Genomic DNA, 20,590 nt, shown 5'->3' with positions numbered 1-20,590 from the left:
AGTAATTAAATCATCTTGCTTCAGTTACTCAGAAGGTAGAACTGTTTGCCATCATTTGTGACAAAAAAAAATTTGAAATTCAGTACATCAATGCTAAGCAAAGGTACAAAATTAAAAAAGAAAAATCTCATGACTTATGGATGTAAGATTTCATGCAAAGAATTACAAAGAGCTTTCCAAACTTAAATGCAAGGAGCTTTCCAAACTTTATGAAACAACTGAAATTCACTATTGTCTAATAAAGAATTTAGTAAGCCACAACACTTAACAGTTCAGTATTCAGAACAAAAAGAACTATTTCCAACTGAAAGCACAGGCTGGAATTTTGCCAAGATGTTCCTGCTAACGCTCACAGCTTCTTATTCTGGAAAGGCTCTCCAAATTTAATATAAAGGGTCTCTTTATTTTCAGTCCTGTACCCACTAACAATGACCATTACTCTTATTAATCGGAAGAACTGAAAAGAATGACAAATTTTCCATTGACTTCACCAACATTATTTGCTTAAAGTTAATTACTTCATTCATGAGTCTTTGCAAAGCAGCATGAAGTAACCATCAAATAATGTAATTCTTTAGAAATATGCTAATACGATTTAAAAGATTTATTTTAAAAATCACTCGAAAACCAAAATTAAATATAACTAGAGAGCCGGTCACAATTTATAAATCTGAAATGAGATAATAAACTCATCAAAATTATTTTTTGGATACATTTGGTTAAATGTACATCACGGTTAAAAAAATAAAATAGATTGTAAAAAACAGACAAACAAAAAGAGAAGAATAAATATGAGAAAAGGAAATTTAAAAAAATAGGTTCCAGGAGATTAAATAAATATCCATCAGTGCAGAAATATAAAGTCATAGGAATGAGAGTCTGGTCATGTTTACCCATAGCAATCACCTGGAGGAAAGTTTTCTGTGGATCTTCCTAGGTTTCTGAGCAACCAAAAGGAGCTCTCATTTTTGAGGTCATTTCCTAGCAAGTAGGGGACTAAGGAGTAAAAATAGAACACATAACCCTTGGGTTTTACCCTATATCCCAGGAGCAAAATAAGACATGCTTTGTGGATTTCTAATCAAGAAATGGCCCCAGGAGTTCCCGTCGTGGCTCAGTGGTTAACGAATCCAACTAGGAACCATGAGGTTGTAGGTTCAATCCCTGCCCTTGCTCAGTGGGTTAAGGATCCAGTGTTGCCGTGAGCTGTGGTGCAGGTCACAGACGCGGCTCGGATCCCGCGTTGCTGTGGCTCTGGTGTAGGCCGGCGGCTACAGCTCCGATTCGACTCCTAGCCTGGGAACCTCCATATGCCACGGGAGCGGCCCAAGAAATGGCAAAAAGACAAAAAAAAAAAAAAAGAAAGAAAGAAATACTTGTTGACTGAACAATCAAATTTTAAAGTCGTAAACAGACTAGGTTTCATTTTTAATGTAACTTTTAAATTAAATTAATTAATGTGTAGAGTTCCCTTGGTGTCACAGAGGAAACAAATTCCACTAGGAACCATGAGGTTGTGGGTTCGATCCCTGGCCTCGCTCAGTGGGTTAAGGATTCAGCGTTGCAGTGAGCTGTGGTGTAGGTCACAGATAGGGCTCGGATCTGGCATTGCTGTGGCTCTGGTGTAGGCCAGCAGCAATAGCTCCGATTAGACCCCTAGCCTGGGAACCTCCATATGCCACAGGTGAAGCCCTAAAAAGACAAAAGACAGGAGTTCCCGTCGTGGCTCAGTGGTTAACAAATCCCACTAGGAACCATGAGGTTGCAGGTTCGATCCCTGGCCTCACTCAGTAGGTTAAGGATCCAGTGTTGCCGTGAACTGTGGTGTAGGTCGCAGACTTGGCTTGATCCTGAGTTGCTGTAGCTGTGGTGTAGGCCGGCGGCTACAGCTCCAATTAGACCCCTAGCCTGGGAACCTCCATATGCCACGGGGGCAGCCCTAGAAAAGACCAAAAAAAAAGACAAAAAAAACGTATTAATGTAAAAAGTGACTTGATTGAATTCTCATGAATAAAATTTTAATTCTTTATATGACATCTCACCTTTCAACACTTTAATGCTGAATTAAACTGCTACTCACTAATACATGTGATCAAAGCACATGGTCTTCAAAATGGAAGTTTAAAAATATTCCTAATTCATGAATTTACTAATTTTTCTCCCTACTAAAGATATTAAGATTCTTTTCAAAATCATACATATGTACGTATGTGTGTATACATCTACAAGTTGTATAATCTTCCTTCAACACATGTATAGCATCTTGATTACTATATTCTTGGAACTGTACATTTACTTATGAAATAATTCTCAAACCACATTGTCATTCAACTTCAACATTATCCCTTATGTTAGATTTACATGAAGAATATATATACTTTCACCTGAAAAAAATTTTTTTGTGGCCACCCAGTGGCATATGGAGTTCCTGGGCCAGGATCAGATACAAGCCTCAGTTGCAACCTAAGCCACAGCTGTGGCAGTGCCGGATTCTTAACCCACTGTGCGGGGCCAGGGATCGAACCTGCATCCCAACACCCCCAGGACGCTGCCAATCCCATTGCGCCATAGTGGGAGCTCCCCCGAAAAAACTTGAAAGAAAAACTTAAACCTTAAATTCACATACCAAAAAAATCTTTAGACAGTATAAACAGAATATTCAAATTAGCTGTTAAATCTTACTTGGTGCATATGGATCATGACGTGGTTTGCAATTCTGGAAGCCATTCTGTCTATTTTCCTTTGAACTTAGTTTACAGACACTTTTAAAAGGGTTAGAGGTACACTTCTTGGGAGTTTGAGAAGAATTTAAGGCCCCAGAAAGTCCAAGCTGAAAACATCTGCCACTGCTGAAATCATCTGGAGAGATTACACCCATGACTTCTATTTCTTTTCCACCAATCATCATTGTTTGACCCTCTTCAATCTTTTCAAGTTCTTTAAATTTATATCCAATGCCTTTAAATTGAGAAGAAAGAAAATTAATTTATTGAAACTCTAAGATGACTAAGTGTTAACCATAGTCTCTTCCTATAATTGTACAGAATGAAAACTGTACTTTGAACATAAATAGCCTTGTATAACCCATTAGCCAGAATAAAAACATAATTTATCATTTTAGTTTAAACACGTACACACAAATCAGAAAGAACAAATAATTATACATGTATAAAAATTAGCCAAGCTTTAAAGAGGCAAGGCTTTTTTTTTTTTTTAGGGCCACACCCACGGCATATGAGCTAATATTTACAATCTGTGCCAACTGGTAACCACACAATATATATCCTTCAATCACTTATGATAAACCTCTGATATAAGAAGTTATTTGGCTGGCGTTCCTAAATGCCAAAGACTGATTCCTCCATTCCCCAAAAGAGCTCAATTCAACAGCAGTGTTGATCTCTCCACATTAATGACAATTATAGTTTTATCTTCACGTAGAATCCAACACTATTGATCCAATTACTATTAATGACCTGAAAATGAGCAACAGGAATAAACTTAATTTTGAGGTATCTTCAGCAGCCTCTGTCACTCCAAGATCTCTCATTTCATTTTGAATCATATGATTGTCTCAAACATCTCTAAATCTCCGCAAGGCTTTCTTAAAACTCCTGAACTTTGTTTCCCACACTTGTTCTTTTCTGGGTATTGTGTAATGATGGAGTCAAATGAATCTGACTACATTATCACAAAATGTTTGCAATTCCAGCCCTCCCTCCAGTCTGCAGTTTTCCTAGTGTCTTTTCCATGTAGGAAAATGTATTTAAATGCTGTTTATCCAATTTATTTAAAAGAAAAATTGCTTGCATTATAGGCAATAACTTGCAAGATTATCTCCAGGTTGATATATTTATTCCTATAATTAAGCAACCAAGTCTTATGTTTGGATGTTTTCACTTTGAAAGCCAATAAAACTTCATTCAGTGTTTAAACCAGTGTTTTTCAACTGCTGGGTATGAGAGCCACCTGGAAACCTAAAATATATTTATGTCCAGTCTCCATCCCCACCAACCAGACCAAATAATCACAGCCTCCAAGGTCAAGGACTAAGCACTGGCATTGTTTTAAAAGCACCGTAAGTGATACTACGTATGTACTCAGAGCAAAAACAAACTGTTTATAATTTAAATTGCATTTTTGGGAGTTCCCGTCGTGGCGCAGTGGTTAACGAATCCGACTAGGAACCATGAGGTTGCGGGGTCGGTCCCTGCCCTTGCTCAGTGGGTTAAACTATCCGGCGTTGCCGTGAGCTGTGGTGTAGGTTGCAGACGTGGCTCGGATCCCGCGTTGCTGTGGCTCTGGCGTAGGCCGGTGGCTACAGCTCTGATTCAACCCCTAGCCTGGGAACTTCCATATGCCGCGGGAGCGGCCCAAAAAATAGCAAAAATAACAACAACAACAACAAAAAGACAAAAAATAAATAAATAAATAAAAAATTAAAAAAAATAATTTGCATTTTTGGCTACTTGCAATGGAAAGTTTATTTTACCACAAACTATACATATATACTAACCATATATACTACATCTTATGGGTAAGAGATATTACAGGATAATTTGATAATTTTTACTTTAAAATATAAATTCACCTAATACATATACATAAGTTCTCCCAAAATTTAGGCTCAATCTACCTTAAGCAACAACATGGAATGTATACCGTAATTTTTCTTTTTATTTTCTCTAGACACTAAGCATAACACTACGTATATAATATTTGTTCAATATTTTTATGATAAAAGATTCTACTGCATACAATATTGTAAATCAATTCTACTTCAATAAAAAATTCTATTGCTGATAATTCCATTCAGCTTCAACTCTTGCCCCTCCGTCACTGCCCTTCACGTACTACACCCCTGAAACACTGAAGTAATTTTAACTTTCTCCTACCTTTATGCCTGTGCGTATGTTATTCCCCTTTCTCATACCCTACAACACTATTCATACTTCAAATATTATCTTAAACAGTAACACCTATGAAGTTTTCCCCTAGCCTCCTAGGCAGACTTAAATGGTCTTTCTATGCATGCTCTTATTGTGCTTGGCAGAAATTCTCACTGAAACAATTATCTTAGTGCTTCCTAATAGTCAATTACATTGTCCCTTCCCCACTAAATATAAACTACATCTATCTTTGAATGTTTACTCCTAGCATAGTGCTTAGCATGTGACAGTTACTGAAAACTAAAAACTGTGATATTTTCAAATGAATGGGTGAGCAGGGAGAATAGATTCTATAATTATGCACCATGCTCAGAACTGAACAGTAAGAGACAATGCAAAAAAACCATGGTTGGTGTTTAGTACTCTGGATTTATGGGCTAACTTGTACAAATCATGCTGGCAAGATTTTATAATGGAAACAATGGTAAACTCCAGTTTAGATGTGATAATCTAGGTTATGCCTAGCCATTATCTCCTTGCTATTTTCAAACTTTTATTAGGTATCATTGAAGTTAAATATCATTCCACTCCTGATATCAATCTTTTTAACTTTTACTCACTCAGCATTCTGGGGAAAAAAAAAAGAGAGAAAGAGAGAGATGAAAACCACACCAAGACAAACTGTTTCATCTCTGAAAAATTCCAAAATAACTATATATGTACCTGTCTGGCCACTTTGTTTTTGGAGAAAATGAAATCATGGGATGAGACTCACCTCACTGAGCCAGTAAACGCAGATTGTCAGACTGACTATTATGAGAAAATTTTGTTTATGAGATATTTAGACATGAAAGTCAATTAAAGAACTCCTTTGTAAAACCCAATTATCTTTCAATTCATAGCCAGAGATAAGATAGTAATATTAGACCAAATCAACATCAGGTAATATCACAATACCTCTTCCAATGTCTTTGCCTTCCAAATCCTTTAATGCAAATGACTTTCCTTTTACAATAAGAACAGCATCACCTTCCCACTTTTTGTGTTTTTTCTTTGAAGCCTTACACCAAACAACACTGAAATATTTAACCAGGCTATCAGGTTCCTCTTCTTGTCCATTAGACACCATTACTTCTTTAGGGGCTGAATGAGCTAGAATAAAAAAATAAAAGCCACATTATTAAAGATGACTTTAAGTAGTAAGATCATTCAACAACATAAAAACACAAGTCAGATTACGTAGGAAAGAATACTTTTCTCATACTCATGTTAGCAATTTATAAACATAGAAATTCAAATGTCAGGTACTAGTACTACCATGAGTACAATGAATGTAAATTTCCTATCATCCCAAAGTTGTATAAACTCAGTTGAAGTAGAATAACATAATAATCACTGCCAACTTTTTAAAACTCTAGTAAAGATCTAGTAGTTCTCTAACTACTTCAAAATTTTAACCTTTAGTAGTTAAAATTTCAGTATCCATGAAAAAATACTTAAAATCACATTTTGAATAAACAACCAATTTAGTTAACAGTGACATGATAAATCAAGGGAAAGGAATTTAAGATCACAAAGTTCTCTGAAAGAAGAACCTGTGGTTTTCTTAAATAAAGACAAAGGTAAAACAACAAATTAGCAATCAGACTAAATTTCACTAAAATACTCTCTCCTAGTTAGAGAACAATTAGTTTGGGCCACTGAATGTTAGAATTCAGTATCATATCAGGAAACAAAAAGTTTCTTTTTACAAAGGTCTATACTTGTCTTGAAATCATTTCTAGTAATACCTTATAAAAACATATCCAAAAAAGAACAAAATAATGCCATTTGCAGCAACATGGATGGAACTAGAAACTAGAAACTAGAAACTCCCATACTAAGTGAAGTAAGTCAGAAAGAGAAAGACAAATACCATATGATTTCACTTATATCTGGAATCTAATATATGACACAAATCAACCTTTCCACCAAAAAGAAAATCATGGACATGGAGAAGACTTGTGGTTGCCGAGAGTTGGGGTGGGGAGGGACTGGGAGGGACTGGGAATTTGGGGCTAATCGATGCAAACTGTTCCCTTTGGATTGGGTAAGCAATGGGATCCTATTGTATAGCACTGAGAACTATGTCCGGTCACTTGTGATGGAGCATGATAATGTGAGAAAAAAGAATGTATACATCTATATGTGACGAGGTCACCTTGCTGTGCAGTAGAAAATTGACAGAACACTGTAAATCAGCTATAATGGAAAAAATAAAAATCATTATATATATATCCAAACAGCCTAACACAGAAAATTCTCCGGCAATGGGGAAACTAATTTATGGTGATAGAAACCAGGAAGTGGTTGCTGCCTCTGTAGTTGGGAAATTGACTGGAAAGTGACAGGAGAAAGGAACTTGTTCTGACTGGTGTATGTACATGGGTATATACAATTAATAAGAATCATCACTGCTCAATTAAGAGCTATATAATTTATTGCAGGCAAATTATGCTTCAACTTAAAACATAATAAAACAAAGAGTAACAGCAGAATAGCTTGAAAGGTATGTATATGATATTCTAAATGATGGTATCTTTTAGTATTTTGGAGCAAAAACACTCTAAAGTTATCTATTAATTCAAAGTACACTTAGCACTAGAAACAAAATTCCCCCCTTATTTCTCTGCTTATTTCTTCTTTTTCCCTTGGCCGTTAGAATACCAGCACCTCTATGAGAAAGACAGACCACCCTCATACTGAGCCCTAGCTCCTTTTTCTCACCTAACTTGTATACTATATTTTCAATGACTAGATTAAAGTTACTCTAGCTGAAGAGAACAAAATCTCATTCCCACATTACTGAAGAGATACTCACTATATCTTTTACTAAATCCACCCTTGACCCCGCAATGCTATCAAAACAACAGAATTTTCAAAAAAAAAAAATTTACTTTACCTTTTAAAATATACTATCTACTTAAACAGGGAAAGAAAATGAAAAAAAAAAAAAAAACCTTGAGATTGGGGGTGGGGGGAAGAAAACCCATTTTTCACAACTTCTATTCAATGTTTTCCTGGAAGTCTTAGCCAATACAATAAAGCAATAAAAACAAAAAGCATGACGATCAGAAAGGAAGAATTAAGAGAGTTACTGCTGTGGCTCAGTGGTTAAGAACCCATTTAGTATCCATGCGGACACAGAGTTTGATCCCTGGCCTTGCTCAGTGGGTTAAGGATCCAGCATTGCCGCAAGCTGCAGCTTCAATTTGACCCTTAGCCTGAGAACTTCCATATGCCATGGGTGCAGCCATAAAAACATGAAAAAAGAAACAAAGGAAGAAGTAAAAATATACCTATGTTCAGATAATAAAGTTATTTGCATAGAGATACGCATGGAACCTAAAAACGAATGACTAGAACTAATGAAACAAATTTAGCAAGCTCACAGGACGCCAGGTTCCTATGTAAAAATCAACTGTATTCATAATAGACTAACAATAAATAATTGGAAAATAAAATTTTTAATACTCCATTCACAATAGCCCCTTCCCCCCCCCAAAAAAGTATGAAATACTTCGGAATATATCTAAAAAAAAAATCTAGACCTCTACAGTGAAAATTAAAGACATTAACAACAATCTAAATTTTAAAAGCTCCTATTTCACAGATTGGATATATAAATTTTAAGACAGCAATTCTCCCCAAAATAATTTCTATGTACAACACAATACCAATCAAACATCAAGATATTTTGGTAGAAAATAAGTCGATTCTAAAATTTATATGAGGAGTTCCCATTGTGGCGCAGTGGTTAACAAATCCGACTAGGAACCATGAGGTTGCGGGTTCGTTCCCTGGCCTTGCTCAGTGGGTTAAGGATCCGGCATTGCCGTGAGCTGTGGTGTGGGTCGCAGACATGACTCATATCCCGCGTTGCTGTGGCTATGGCGTAGGCCAGTGGCTGCAGCTCGGATTCGACCCCTAGCCTGGGAACCTCCATATGCTGTGGGAGCGGCTCAAGAAAAAAGGCAAAAAGACTAAATAAATAAATAAAATTTATATGAAAACACAAGAACATGAATAATCAAGTGGCTTTTTTAAAAAGAACAAAGTAGGAGGACTTACTGATTTCAACATTTACTATCACGCAATGATAACAAAGATACTTTGGTACTGAAAAAATAAAAAGACATACAGATCAATGCAACAAAATAGTGGCCAGAAATAGACAGTCATGGATACAGCCAATTGATTTTCAACAAAACTGATGAAATGAATTCAGTGGGAAAGGGAAAGTCTTTTTTCTTTTTTTTTTTTGTCTTTTTTTTTTTTGTCTTTTTTTAGGGCCACACCTACGGCATATGGAAGTTCCTAGGCTAGGGGTCAAATCAGAGCTGCAGCCGACAGCCTACACCACAACCATAGCAACGCCAGATCCAAGCTTTCTGCATCCTATACCACAGCTCACGGCAATGCCAGATACTTTAACCCATTGATTGAGGCCAGGGATCAAACTTATGTCCTCATGTATGTCCTCATGGATACTAGTGGGGTTCGTTATCACTGAGCCACAACAGGAACTCCAGGACAGTCTTTTCAACAAATGTTGTTAAGTCACCTGGATATCTACATGGAAAAAGATGAACATCAACCATCAACTCATCCTGTACACAAAATTTAACTCAAAAAGGATCCCAGGCCTAAACATAAAACCTGAAACTACAGATTTGTACGAGAAAGTTGTAGGAAAAAATATTTGTAATCTTGAAGTAGGCAAAAGTTTGTTATAAAACAAATGCATTAAAAAACACAAAAAATTGGAGTTCCCGTCATGGTGCAGTGGTTAACGAATCCGACTAGGAACCATGAGGTTGCAGGTTAGATCCCTGGCCTAACTAACTATCTCAGTGCGTTAACGATCCAGCGATGCCGTGAGCTGCGGTGTAGGTCGCAGACGCGGCTTGGATCCTGTGTTGCTGTGGCTGTGGTGTAGACCGGTGGCTAGAGCTCCAATTAGACCCCTAGCCTGGGAACCTCCATATGCCAAGGGAGCAGCCCTAGAAAAGGCAAAAAGACAAAAATAAATAAATAAATACAAAAAAAAATTATATATTCAATTTCATCAGAATTTGTAAATTTTGCTTTTTGAAAGATGCTATTAGGAAAATAAAAAGGTAAGCAATAGAAGGATAAAAATAACCACAACACCTACATAAGACAAAGGACTTGTCTCCAAAATATATAAAGAATTCTTATGTCTCAAAACCATACGATACCATTTATATGCGGAACCTAAAATATGGCACAAATGAACCTATCTTCAACACACAAACAGATTCAGAGACAAAGAGAACATACCTGTGGTTGCCGAGAGGGAATGGGATGGACTCAAGAGTTTGGGCTTAGCAGATGCAAACTATTATATTTACAATGGATGAGCAATGAGAAATCCTACTGTATAGCACAGGGAACTATATCAAGTCTCTTGGGATAGAACATAATAAAATATGAGAAAAAGAATGTGTATGGGTGCATGTGTGTATATATATATATATATGAGTGTGTGTGTGACTGGGTCACTTTGCTGTACAGCAGAAATTGGCACAACAGTGTAAATCAACTATATTTTACATAAAATTTTTTCCCTTTTTTTCTTGCTTTCTTTTTCTTACAGCTGACAGCCTATACACCACAGCCATAGCAACACCAGATCTGAGCTGCATCTTCAGTATCTGCAACCTGTGCTGCAGCTTGTGGCAACACGGGATCTTTAACCCACTGAGAGAGGCCAGGGTTTCAATACGCATCCTCACAGACACTATGTCAGTTTCTTAACCCACTGAGCCACAATGGAAACTCTAAAAAAATTTTTTCTAAAGAATTCTTATGTTGGAGTCCCCATTGTGGTTCAGTGGTAACGAACCCAACTAGCATCCATGAGGATATGGATTCAATCCCTAGCCTCGCTCAGTGGGTTAAGGACCCAGTGTTGCCCCAAGCTGTGGTGTAGGTCAGAGAGACAGCTCAGATCCTGTGTTGCTATGGCTGTGGTGTAGACTGGCATTTGCAGCTCTGCTTCAACCCCTAGCCTGGGAACCACATGCCGCAAGTGCAGCCCTAAAAAGCAAAAAATAAAAATAAAAAAATAAAGAAGTCTTACATCTAAAAAATAAGACAAAAATGAATAGAAAGTGAGCAAAAGACATGAACAGATAATTTAGTAAAACTATATACCATAAACACATAAAAAGATGTTTAACATCATTAGTCATCTTGGAAATGCAAAAAACACAAGCTATACTTCATCCACTTGGATGATTTGTATCAAATAGATAATAATGTGTGGTGTCGAAGTGGAGAAATTAGAATCTTCAGACACTGCCGGTGGGAATATAAAATATTGCAGCCACTTTAGAAAACAGTTTTGCAATTCCCCAAAAGACTAGAGTTACCATATGACCTAGCAAGTCCCATTCCTAGGTATATGCCCAAGTGCAAAATGAAAAAATGTCCACACAAAAATTTACACATAAATATTTAAATCAGGATTATTCACAAAAGCCCAAAGGTAGAAATAACCCAAATGTCCATTAAACTGATGCTACAAGAAGGAAAATACTGATACGTTACAACAGTATGAACCTTGAAAACATTATGCTAAATGGAAGAAGCCAATCACAAAATCACGTGACTCCACTCATATGAAATGTCCAGAACAGGGAAATCTATAGAGGCAGGAAGTAGATTAGTGGTTGTTTAGGGCTGGGAGGTAAGGGTGAAATTTGGGGTGAGTGGGGCTGAAAGCTCAAGAGTGCAAGTTTCCTCAGACTCACAGACAGAGAGAACAGACCTGTGGTTGCCAAGGGGTTGGGGGGAAAAGATTGAATGGGAGTATGGGATTAGTAGATGCAACTATTATGTAAAGAATGGATAAACAATGAGAACTTACTCTATAGCATATGGAACTATAGTCAATATCCTATAACCATAACAAAAAAGAATGTATATATGTATATATCTGAATCACTTTCCTATACACAAAAACACAACATTAGAAATCAATTACACTTCAATAAAAATACTTTTTTTAAAAAGAGTACAGGGTTTTGGTTTTTTTTGAAGTATTTAAAATGTTTTAAAATTGACTATGGTAATAGTTGCACATAACTGAATATACTACTAAAAATTATGAACTATACAATTTATATGGGTGAATTATATGGTATGTGAATTACAACTCAATAGTTTTTAAAAGTTAAACATAAAGAAAACATACGTCTAAAAAAAAACTTGTACAACTTCAAGCCAGGTAAACCAATCTCCTAAAAGCCCAAAACCCATTGTCACTACTAGAATTCAGATAATTCCTATGTTCATCATTGGCATTATGGATTTAGAAAGTGAATTTTTACTATTTTTAAACAATAAATTATCCTCAGAACCATCAAGGTTTTTTTCTGAGAAATCCTATGATTGATATGCAACTGAGTCAGTTGTGGCCAGAATGCATGGCCCAATGAACTCATCAGTCCCTGAAAAAATTCAGGCTGCTGAAATCCTGAACAGAAGCCAAGTAGGCAAAGGGCTTAAGTGCCATGCCATGGCCCCAGTTTCTGGGCCTTCCTCCCCTAATGAGGCTGTATGAACAAAGGGTAATTTTTATATCTTTCTTTGGGGGTAAATGTGCCTTTAATATACTAGGAAACATTATATATTTTTCCATTCTTTTCATATATTATTATGAATATATTTCCCATATCACTAAATTTAAAAAAATGTTTAACAGCAGCACGATATTACCAATGATATTCCTAATAACCAAGACTCCAATCCACTACCATATATTAGCATCACCTTATCAAATTTCTTTCTGTATTTTTTATTATTAAAGTAATCATACAGTACTGACCTTTTCTCTTGGTGTACAGTTTTATAAATTTTACACATATAAATTCATTTCACCACCACCACAATCAGGATATTGAGGAGTTCCATCGCTCCAAGAGACTCCCTCATGCTATTCCTTTATAGTCACACCCCTACCCTATTCAATTACTTATCTGTTTTCCACCGATATAGTTTTGTCTTTTTGAGAATGTCAAATAAATGGAAATCATACAGTAAATAACCTTTCAAGCTGGCTTCTCCCCCTCAAGAGTATCTCTAAGATCCATCCCAAGTTGTAAAGTTTGTTCCTATTGTTGGGAATACTGAAAGACAGTTGAGGTGTTCCTAGCTCTTGACTATGACAAATAAATCTGCTGTGGACATTTATACACAGATTTTTGTGTGAGCATTCATCTTTACCAATTTAGTAGGAAGAAATGGCATTTACTTAACATTTTAATTTGAATTTTATTATTAGTGGTGAGACTTTTTAATATATAATCATTATTTCCCTGACTGCTAAATTATATCAATCTGCCTTATCATCTTAGTATTAACTCAGATACTAATTATGCAATAAATTATTTAATGTCAGCCTTCCCCACTAAACTATACAGTGTTGAGAGGAGGGTCTGTTTTAATCTTCTTCACCACCATATTTCCATAACAACAGGTAGTTTTCAAAACTGCCATTTTGATTCTAGGCACATTTTTAATTCGTGTTTATAAAAATATTAAATTAAAACAGAATTACCTTAAAAGTAATTTCCATTCAGAAAGTAGCCTTATAAATTAACTTTGAACTCATCTACATTATTGTACATATTGTACATTCTGGATATTTTCAAGGAACCTTATAACAAAGATTTGCTTCGTCACTTCTCCGTGTATGCTATTTTAGTGACTAGCTCTTGCCGATAAGAATTTTCTTTTATAACCATAATTTCTACCAAATGCAGTTTTGCTAGGTCAGATTTTGCACAAATATAATCAAAACTGTATTAATCCATTACTTTTTAGTCAAAAAGTTACCAATTTTTAGATGTTAGTCGTCATGTGTTATTCTTGTTGTTTTACCAACCCTGATTTTTTCAAACGAAGTTTTGAGGTTTTTAGCATTAACGAAAAAGACAAGATATTTTGGTAATTTTTTGAATTCTAAAAAATTTTGTAGTGTGCAATTTTAGCTAATTTTAATTAGTTTTCTTTTTGCACTATTTCTACCAGAGGTAGTCACTGTGCACTGAATGAAAGAATGACAATATCTTTCTGCATTTTTAAAATTTGTTCCTGTTTTTTATTTGGTTATCCAAGAGAAAAATGCAATTCCTTAGGATCGCTGTAAAGAGGGAATAAAAACAGTCTCTTCATCAAAATGGCTGGGGAAAACATCCTAGAGTCAAATACTTCCCCCCCAAAAAAAAGCTGACTAGAACAAAAGACAGTAGCTACTGTGAGAGAATTGAGAATTTCTTATAATAACTTTGAAATAACATAAGATGTTCAGACTTGTATCCTTTCTTTTGCAGAATCGCAAAAGGAGGACAAAAGCATGAACTCTGGAGCCAGACAGGCTGAATCTGAATCTTGAGTCTGCTCCTTACTAGCTATGTGACCTTGGACAAATTACTTACCCCTCTGCCAGTTTATAAATTGCCAAATGAATATAATACTAATACCTATTATATTCATTTGTAAAACACTGAGAAGAGTGGTTGTCATGCAATAAGTGGTCTCCGAATGTCAACTACCATCAGCATCATCTTGCCCTTGTCCCTTTCCCATTCAGTCCCACTTTAAATGTAGGCCATAGGGCAGGGAAGGGACAGGGTGAATAAGTACAAAAAAAGTAGAATGAAGATAACTAGGAATTAAACATATATGGAACATAACTTCTTATATATAGACTACTTGTGATGCATAAAATATTGACCAATTTGCTAAACCTCAGACTGATCACCCCTAACAATTCCACTCAACCTGCAATTTTAATTGCTAACGTTGGTTCTGACCTATTTTTCTCTTAACCCTATAATGTACTTCCCAAATCAATACCAAAAATGGTTTACATGCTGTGGTTGCCAAGGAGCAAGGAACAGATTCAGAGTTTGGGATTAGTAGATGTAAACTCTATGATACAGAGGCTGGACAAACAACAGGCTGCTACTGTACAGCACAGGGAACTATATTTAATATCCTGTGATAAACCATAATGGAAAAGAATACGAACAAGAATGTGTGTGTATATATATATATATGCGTGTGTGTGTGTATAAGTGAATCACTTTGCTGTACAGCAAAAGTTAACACAACTCTGTAAATCAACTACACTTCAATCATTTTTTTTAAAAGAAAAAAAATAGTCTTCATAAACAAGAGTTGAGGAATTCCCATCGTGGCGCAGTGGTTAACGAATCCGACTAGGAACCATGAGGTTGAGGGTTCGATCCCTGCCCTTGCTCAGTGGGTTAACAATCCAGCATTGCCATGAGTTGTGGTGTAGATTGCAGACTCGGCTCGGATCCTGCATTGCTGTAGCTCTGGCGTGGGCTGGCAGCTACAGCTCCGACTAGACCCCTAGCCTGGGAACCTCCATATGCCGCAGAAGCGGCCAAAGAAATAGCAAAAAAAGACAAAAAAAGACAAAAAAAAAAAAAGAAGAGTTGAATGGCTACAGCAAGATGCACAAGAAAGCTTAAAACCATGCTTTGATAAAAGAGGAAGGAGGAGACTGTCATTTTAATATTAATAGTGGACCTTATCATCATAATGAATGAGTTCTAACACTAGAGTTAGGTGGCTTAATTATATATTCCATAAACCCAAAGCTTTAATATTCCTTTTCTTTTTCCCTCTTAACGATTCTAAACACATACTCTGTTTTCAATGGTGCATATAAAACATAAAATGTCTCATATAATCAAATCCAATTTAAAAAAATGCAAATCCTCTTACAGACTGTATTTTTTGAGTTTCAAAATTACCAAAAGCGGCCAGAACTTTTAATATGCATTAACATATAACTGTAATATAAATTTAAGATTTGAAACATAAAATTTTTATTACACTAAAAAATACACAAACATTAATATACAAATTCCTTCTAACTGGTAATCATCTATAGTTTTGTTTACCTAACAAAAAAGAATGAATATCAACTAAGTACAAGTATCATGTGTAAAACAAACATAGAAGATATTTCTTTGCATTAGTTTTCAGAATACTTTATAAGCATAGCAGAGTCTATATATTTCATCATATTTCTCAATACCTCTTGTCAAAGCATATGTGCAATAAGTGCTAAAATAGAAAACAATCCATAAAACTACAATATTTCCAGATATCTAAGCTATCTGCCCAGCATTTTTAATTCATTTAAATATCAGAAAAGCTTTTCATTGATTTCATTTCTGACATTCTAATCAATGTACATGCAAAGTTTTATTTTAAAAAATAATAATTCATATACTATTGAGAGAAGTATAAAATGGTATAATTGCTTTGAGAAAAGATCTGGCAGTTTCTTAAAAACTTAAAATATGTATCTTCCCCAATCCACCATTAAGTCCATAACAAATTTATACAAGAATATATATAATAGCCAAAATCAGAAATAGCCCAGAAGCCCATCTAAAGATAAGGGATAAACAAACTGTGGTTTATTTATAAAATGGAATATTACTCAGCAACAAAAAGCAATGAACTACTGATAAGTGGATATATAAATATTAAGAACATTCAGATGGATGAAAGAAAACAGAAGCAAAGGTAAATACTGTGTGACTTTTGGAGTTCCTGCTGTGGTGCAGTGAATTAAGAATCTGTCTGCAGCAACTCAGGTCACTGCAGGGGTGTGGGTTCAATCCCCAGCCTGGCGCAGTGAGTTAAAGGAAATTGCAGCTGTGGCTCAGATTCAATCCCACCCAGGAACTTCCATATGCCATAGGTGCAGAAAAAAAAAAAATACGGTATGGGTAGTTCCCTTCGTGGCGCAGTGGTTAAGGAAACCGACTAGGAACCATAACGTTGTGGTTCGATCCCTGGCCTTACTCAGTGGGTTAAGCATCCAGCGTTGCCGTGAGCTGTGGTGTAGACTCAGATGCGACTCGGATCCCGAGTTGCTGTGGCTCTGGTGTAGGCCAGCGGCTACAGCTCCGATTAGACCCCTAGCCTAAGAATCTCCATATGCGGCAGGAGCGGCCCAAGAAATGGCAAAAAGACAAAAAAAAAAAAAAAAAACCTATATGATTTCAATTAAATTAAGTTCTAAAACAAGCAAAACTTATGCATGGATTTTAAAAATTAAAACTGGTTGCCTGAGGTGCCAGGGGATTGGTTAGAAAGGGGCAGGAGACCTTGCTCAGTGGGTTAATGATCCGGCCTTGCCATGAGCTGTGGTGTAGGTTGCAGACGCGGCTCGGATCCCGCATTGCTGTGGCTCTGACGTAGGCCGGTGGCTATAGCTCCGATTCAACCCCTAGCCTGGGAACCTCCATATGCCGCAGGAGCGGCCCAAGAAATAGCAACAACAACAACAACAAAAGACAAAAAAAAAAAAAAAAAAAAAAAAAAATGAGAAGATACAAGTTATAAATATCAAAAAAAAAAAAAAGAAAGGGGCAGGAGAGAACTTTCTGAGGGGTAACAATAACATTCTAAATCTTGATGTGGGTTTAAGCTACACAGATATAATCACTTGTCAAACTCATCAAATGATACATTTAAGATTTGCACATTTCACTGTTTGTAATTCTTACCTAAAAAACCCCACACCCAAATAAATATTGAAATCCAGTTCACAATACTCATGCTTAAGTGTTTATGAATAAAGTATTCTAATTCCACAACTTGTTTTAAAATAATAGTTTTCTTCTAAAAAAATGAAATTTATGGGTGGATAAATATGCCAAGAAGCAAATACAACAAAACAATTATAGAACGTAGGTGGTAAGCATACAATATTTACTATAAAATTCTTTCAACTTTTTCAGTATATATAAAGGGTTTCTTAATCTTTGTAACAGAAGTGAATTCACAAATAATTTTAAGTGATGAGAGAGCAACTAACAAAGTGGAAGTCTAGGAATTTTTTTCCGGGTTAAGGATCCAGCATGCCACTGCAGTGGCTCAGAGGCTCCTATGGCATGGGTTTGATCCCTGGCCCAGGAATTTCCGTATGCTGTGGGCACAGCCAAAATAAAAGTAAAAGTGTAAATCTAATGATACATCCATTTTAGTTTAAATTGTTTGGGATAACTTGGGTGGTATTTTTATTTTTATTTACTTTGTTTTCCATTAGAACAGAAGTGAAAACAAAAAAATAAATAATACAAATTCAAATTATAGCTATTATTTTCAAATAAACTACTTAAGACATATAAAAATATTAAGCCAATTTCTCAAAATCATATACAAAGATCCAGCATGACTATTAAAGTTTAGATTGCATATTTTAAGGATTTACTTCTTTTGTATTTGTAAGTATTGCAACCATATTTCATCCAATTATTTTTAACTATTTACAATCAAAGTCACCATCAAATATTTAATTGATTTTGAGATTATTAGATCTTAACATTTCAAAAAATATATATATTATGAAATTTAGACACAGTATATTTAGCATCTATTACAGCACAATCACCTAAAGAAACTGATTTCAATTAATGCCCCATCAAAAATTTAACCTCTATAGTACTGAATTCTTTGTCTTATGGCACACACACAAATCAGTACAATGTATTACCTTGTATTTAAAAGACAGTGTATTAACAAAGCATTTAACCAGTATCATCTATAGTATATATTAATTACAGTTTACCACACTCAATTATTTAAACATAGCTATTTAAAATTTCACATTACTCTCAAAGAAGGCACATGGAAAATAATTCATATGTTAAACATTTTTACATAAGTAAATATGCAATAGGGTAGAGTTAATCTTTCAAAAATAAAATAACACCAAGTTAATGTCTCATTATACAAAAAAAGAAGTATTTAATTTGAATATCTTAAGAAGTGTGGCATTTGTTAGAAATGAAAGCGCTTCATTAACTTTTTCCGGATGCCATTATAAAACATCCCTAGGTTTAGAAAACCATAGGTTGTAAAACAGACACATAATGTATCCATTTAAGTGCACATGAACAAGAAAAGACAACAAGGTGGCAAGAATAACCAATCCACTATCTAAATTACTAATATATTACTAATACTATATAACATTAATATATTAGAGGAAAGTCTTTTGACTTAGTATATTTTTCAAATGTAATGTGTTTCTACAGAACCAAGTCTGCATTTTAAAAATAAAATCACTCTAGCCTATTTCCCAGCATAACGTTTCATAAATAAAGCTCATGGCCCGAAACACTTCTCTATAGAATGTAGGATGTCTGGTGGTTTCAGCTGTATTCCACTGGTACTAATAGAATTTGCCCCTATACATTCCCCTTAGTGAAACCTGTCCTCAGCAAAAGCTGCTAATGTAAGTTGGGAAGGAGCCAAAAACTCAAAAAAAGTCTCAATATGAAAAGTAAAAAGCTTTAGCTCAGAATTTCCCTAAGATACTCTGCAAGATAACAATAAACAGCCTCCAAAAAAGTTCAAGGGTCAAATAAGTCTTCTTTATTCAGGAATTCTCATAAACTGTGCTAATTATAGTTGCATGGAGGTAGAGCAATGAAAATGGAACAGAATCACATGCATTTTAATTTTTGCAGATTAAAAATAAACAAGATTGACTTGGAAAAACTGCTGCAGTAACCTCACTCCAATAAGTGTAATTCTGGTGTTTAAAATAGGTAAAAATAAGGCTTTTTATTTGGTCCCTAAATGCTAACAAATTTGTCACCTGACATAAGCAACAAAACAATAATTTTGAACACTGCTGGAGAAAAATATAACTGTAGCAGACTATGTTTGCACTATTTCCTGGGCAACAAAAAAATTTCAAGGGCCATTTTGTACAGTATACATTTTACCTTCCTCACTTTTTTTAGAATCTAACCAAAAAACATGTATGTGGCATTTTTTGAACACATAACTCTTTGCTGAAACAATCTCATAAAATTAATGTTCCAAAGAACACACTTGGAAAACTGATTTAGCTGCATTCAAATTGAATATTCATTAACAATTCTGAGTAGTATCAACTAAGATTATAATATGAATTACATTCTGTATGGCAATTTGCTCTCTATAATTTCAAAAAGTTAAAGCTTACTACTGTAAAGATTTACTAGAATTATGTGTAAAAATATTACTTCAAATAAGAGTTATAAGATTCATTAGACTGAAAGAAAAGTCACAGCACAGATTAAATGAGATGAAATTGTCAAAAAGATATATCATTTTTTACATTCAAGGCATTTTATAATAAAATATTTAACTCTAATAGCAGATATAAAATGCCACTGAAATTAAGCAGTCAACAAGCTAAAATAGTACCATTTAAGAGTCCATTTTACTTTTATTCTTTCTATTCCTATAGCCATAACCTAAATTTCAAATTTAATTTCCTCTCACTACAATGTCTACCCTGAAATAATGCTATTATGACATTAAATCAAAACTTGAATCATATGCCCCTAGTCAAAAGCCTTCCATGGCTTCCCACTACATATACACATTTGATTTCTTAAAAACAGCATTTAATATAATCCATAATCTGGCACCAATCAGCTTCCAACTTCCAAACTGATATCCCTCAATTTGCCTTCATCCACTCTTCAACAAAAATTTTTGAGAATCTAGTATGATTTAGGCACCATGTTAGGCTCCAAAATACTCCATTCCAGTGGCTCCTTGAGTGGTTTTTTAGCTTT

The 20,590-nt window shown here is 35.1% G+C and overlaps 1 protein-coding gene across 1 annotated transcript in view; it reads right to left on the bottom strand.

The window, feature by feature from the left end:
• RAD54B (RAD54 homolog B (S. cerevisiae)) overlaps positions 1 to 20,590 on the bottom strand; it is a 119,927-nt gene that overhangs the window by 35,422 nt on the left and 63,915 nt on the right. The window contains 2 exon segments of the mRNA XM_021089101.1: positions 2,683 to 2,958; positions 5,847 to 6,041. Coding sequence (XP_020944760.1) covers positions 2,683 to 2,958; positions 5,847 to 6,041 — 471 coding nt within the window.

Source organism: Sus scrofa, chromosome 4 (genome assembly GCF_000003025.6).
Source record: "Sus scrofa isolate TJ Tabasco breed Duroc chromosome 4, Sscrofa11.1, whole genome shotgun sequence".
In the NCBI taxonomy this organism is placed as follows: Eukaryota; Metazoa; Chordata; class Mammalia; order Artiodactyla; family Suidae; genus Sus; species Sus scrofa.
The sequence above is the reverse complement of the archived record's forward strand: the minus strand, read 5'-3'. Positions and strand labels throughout refer to the sequence as shown.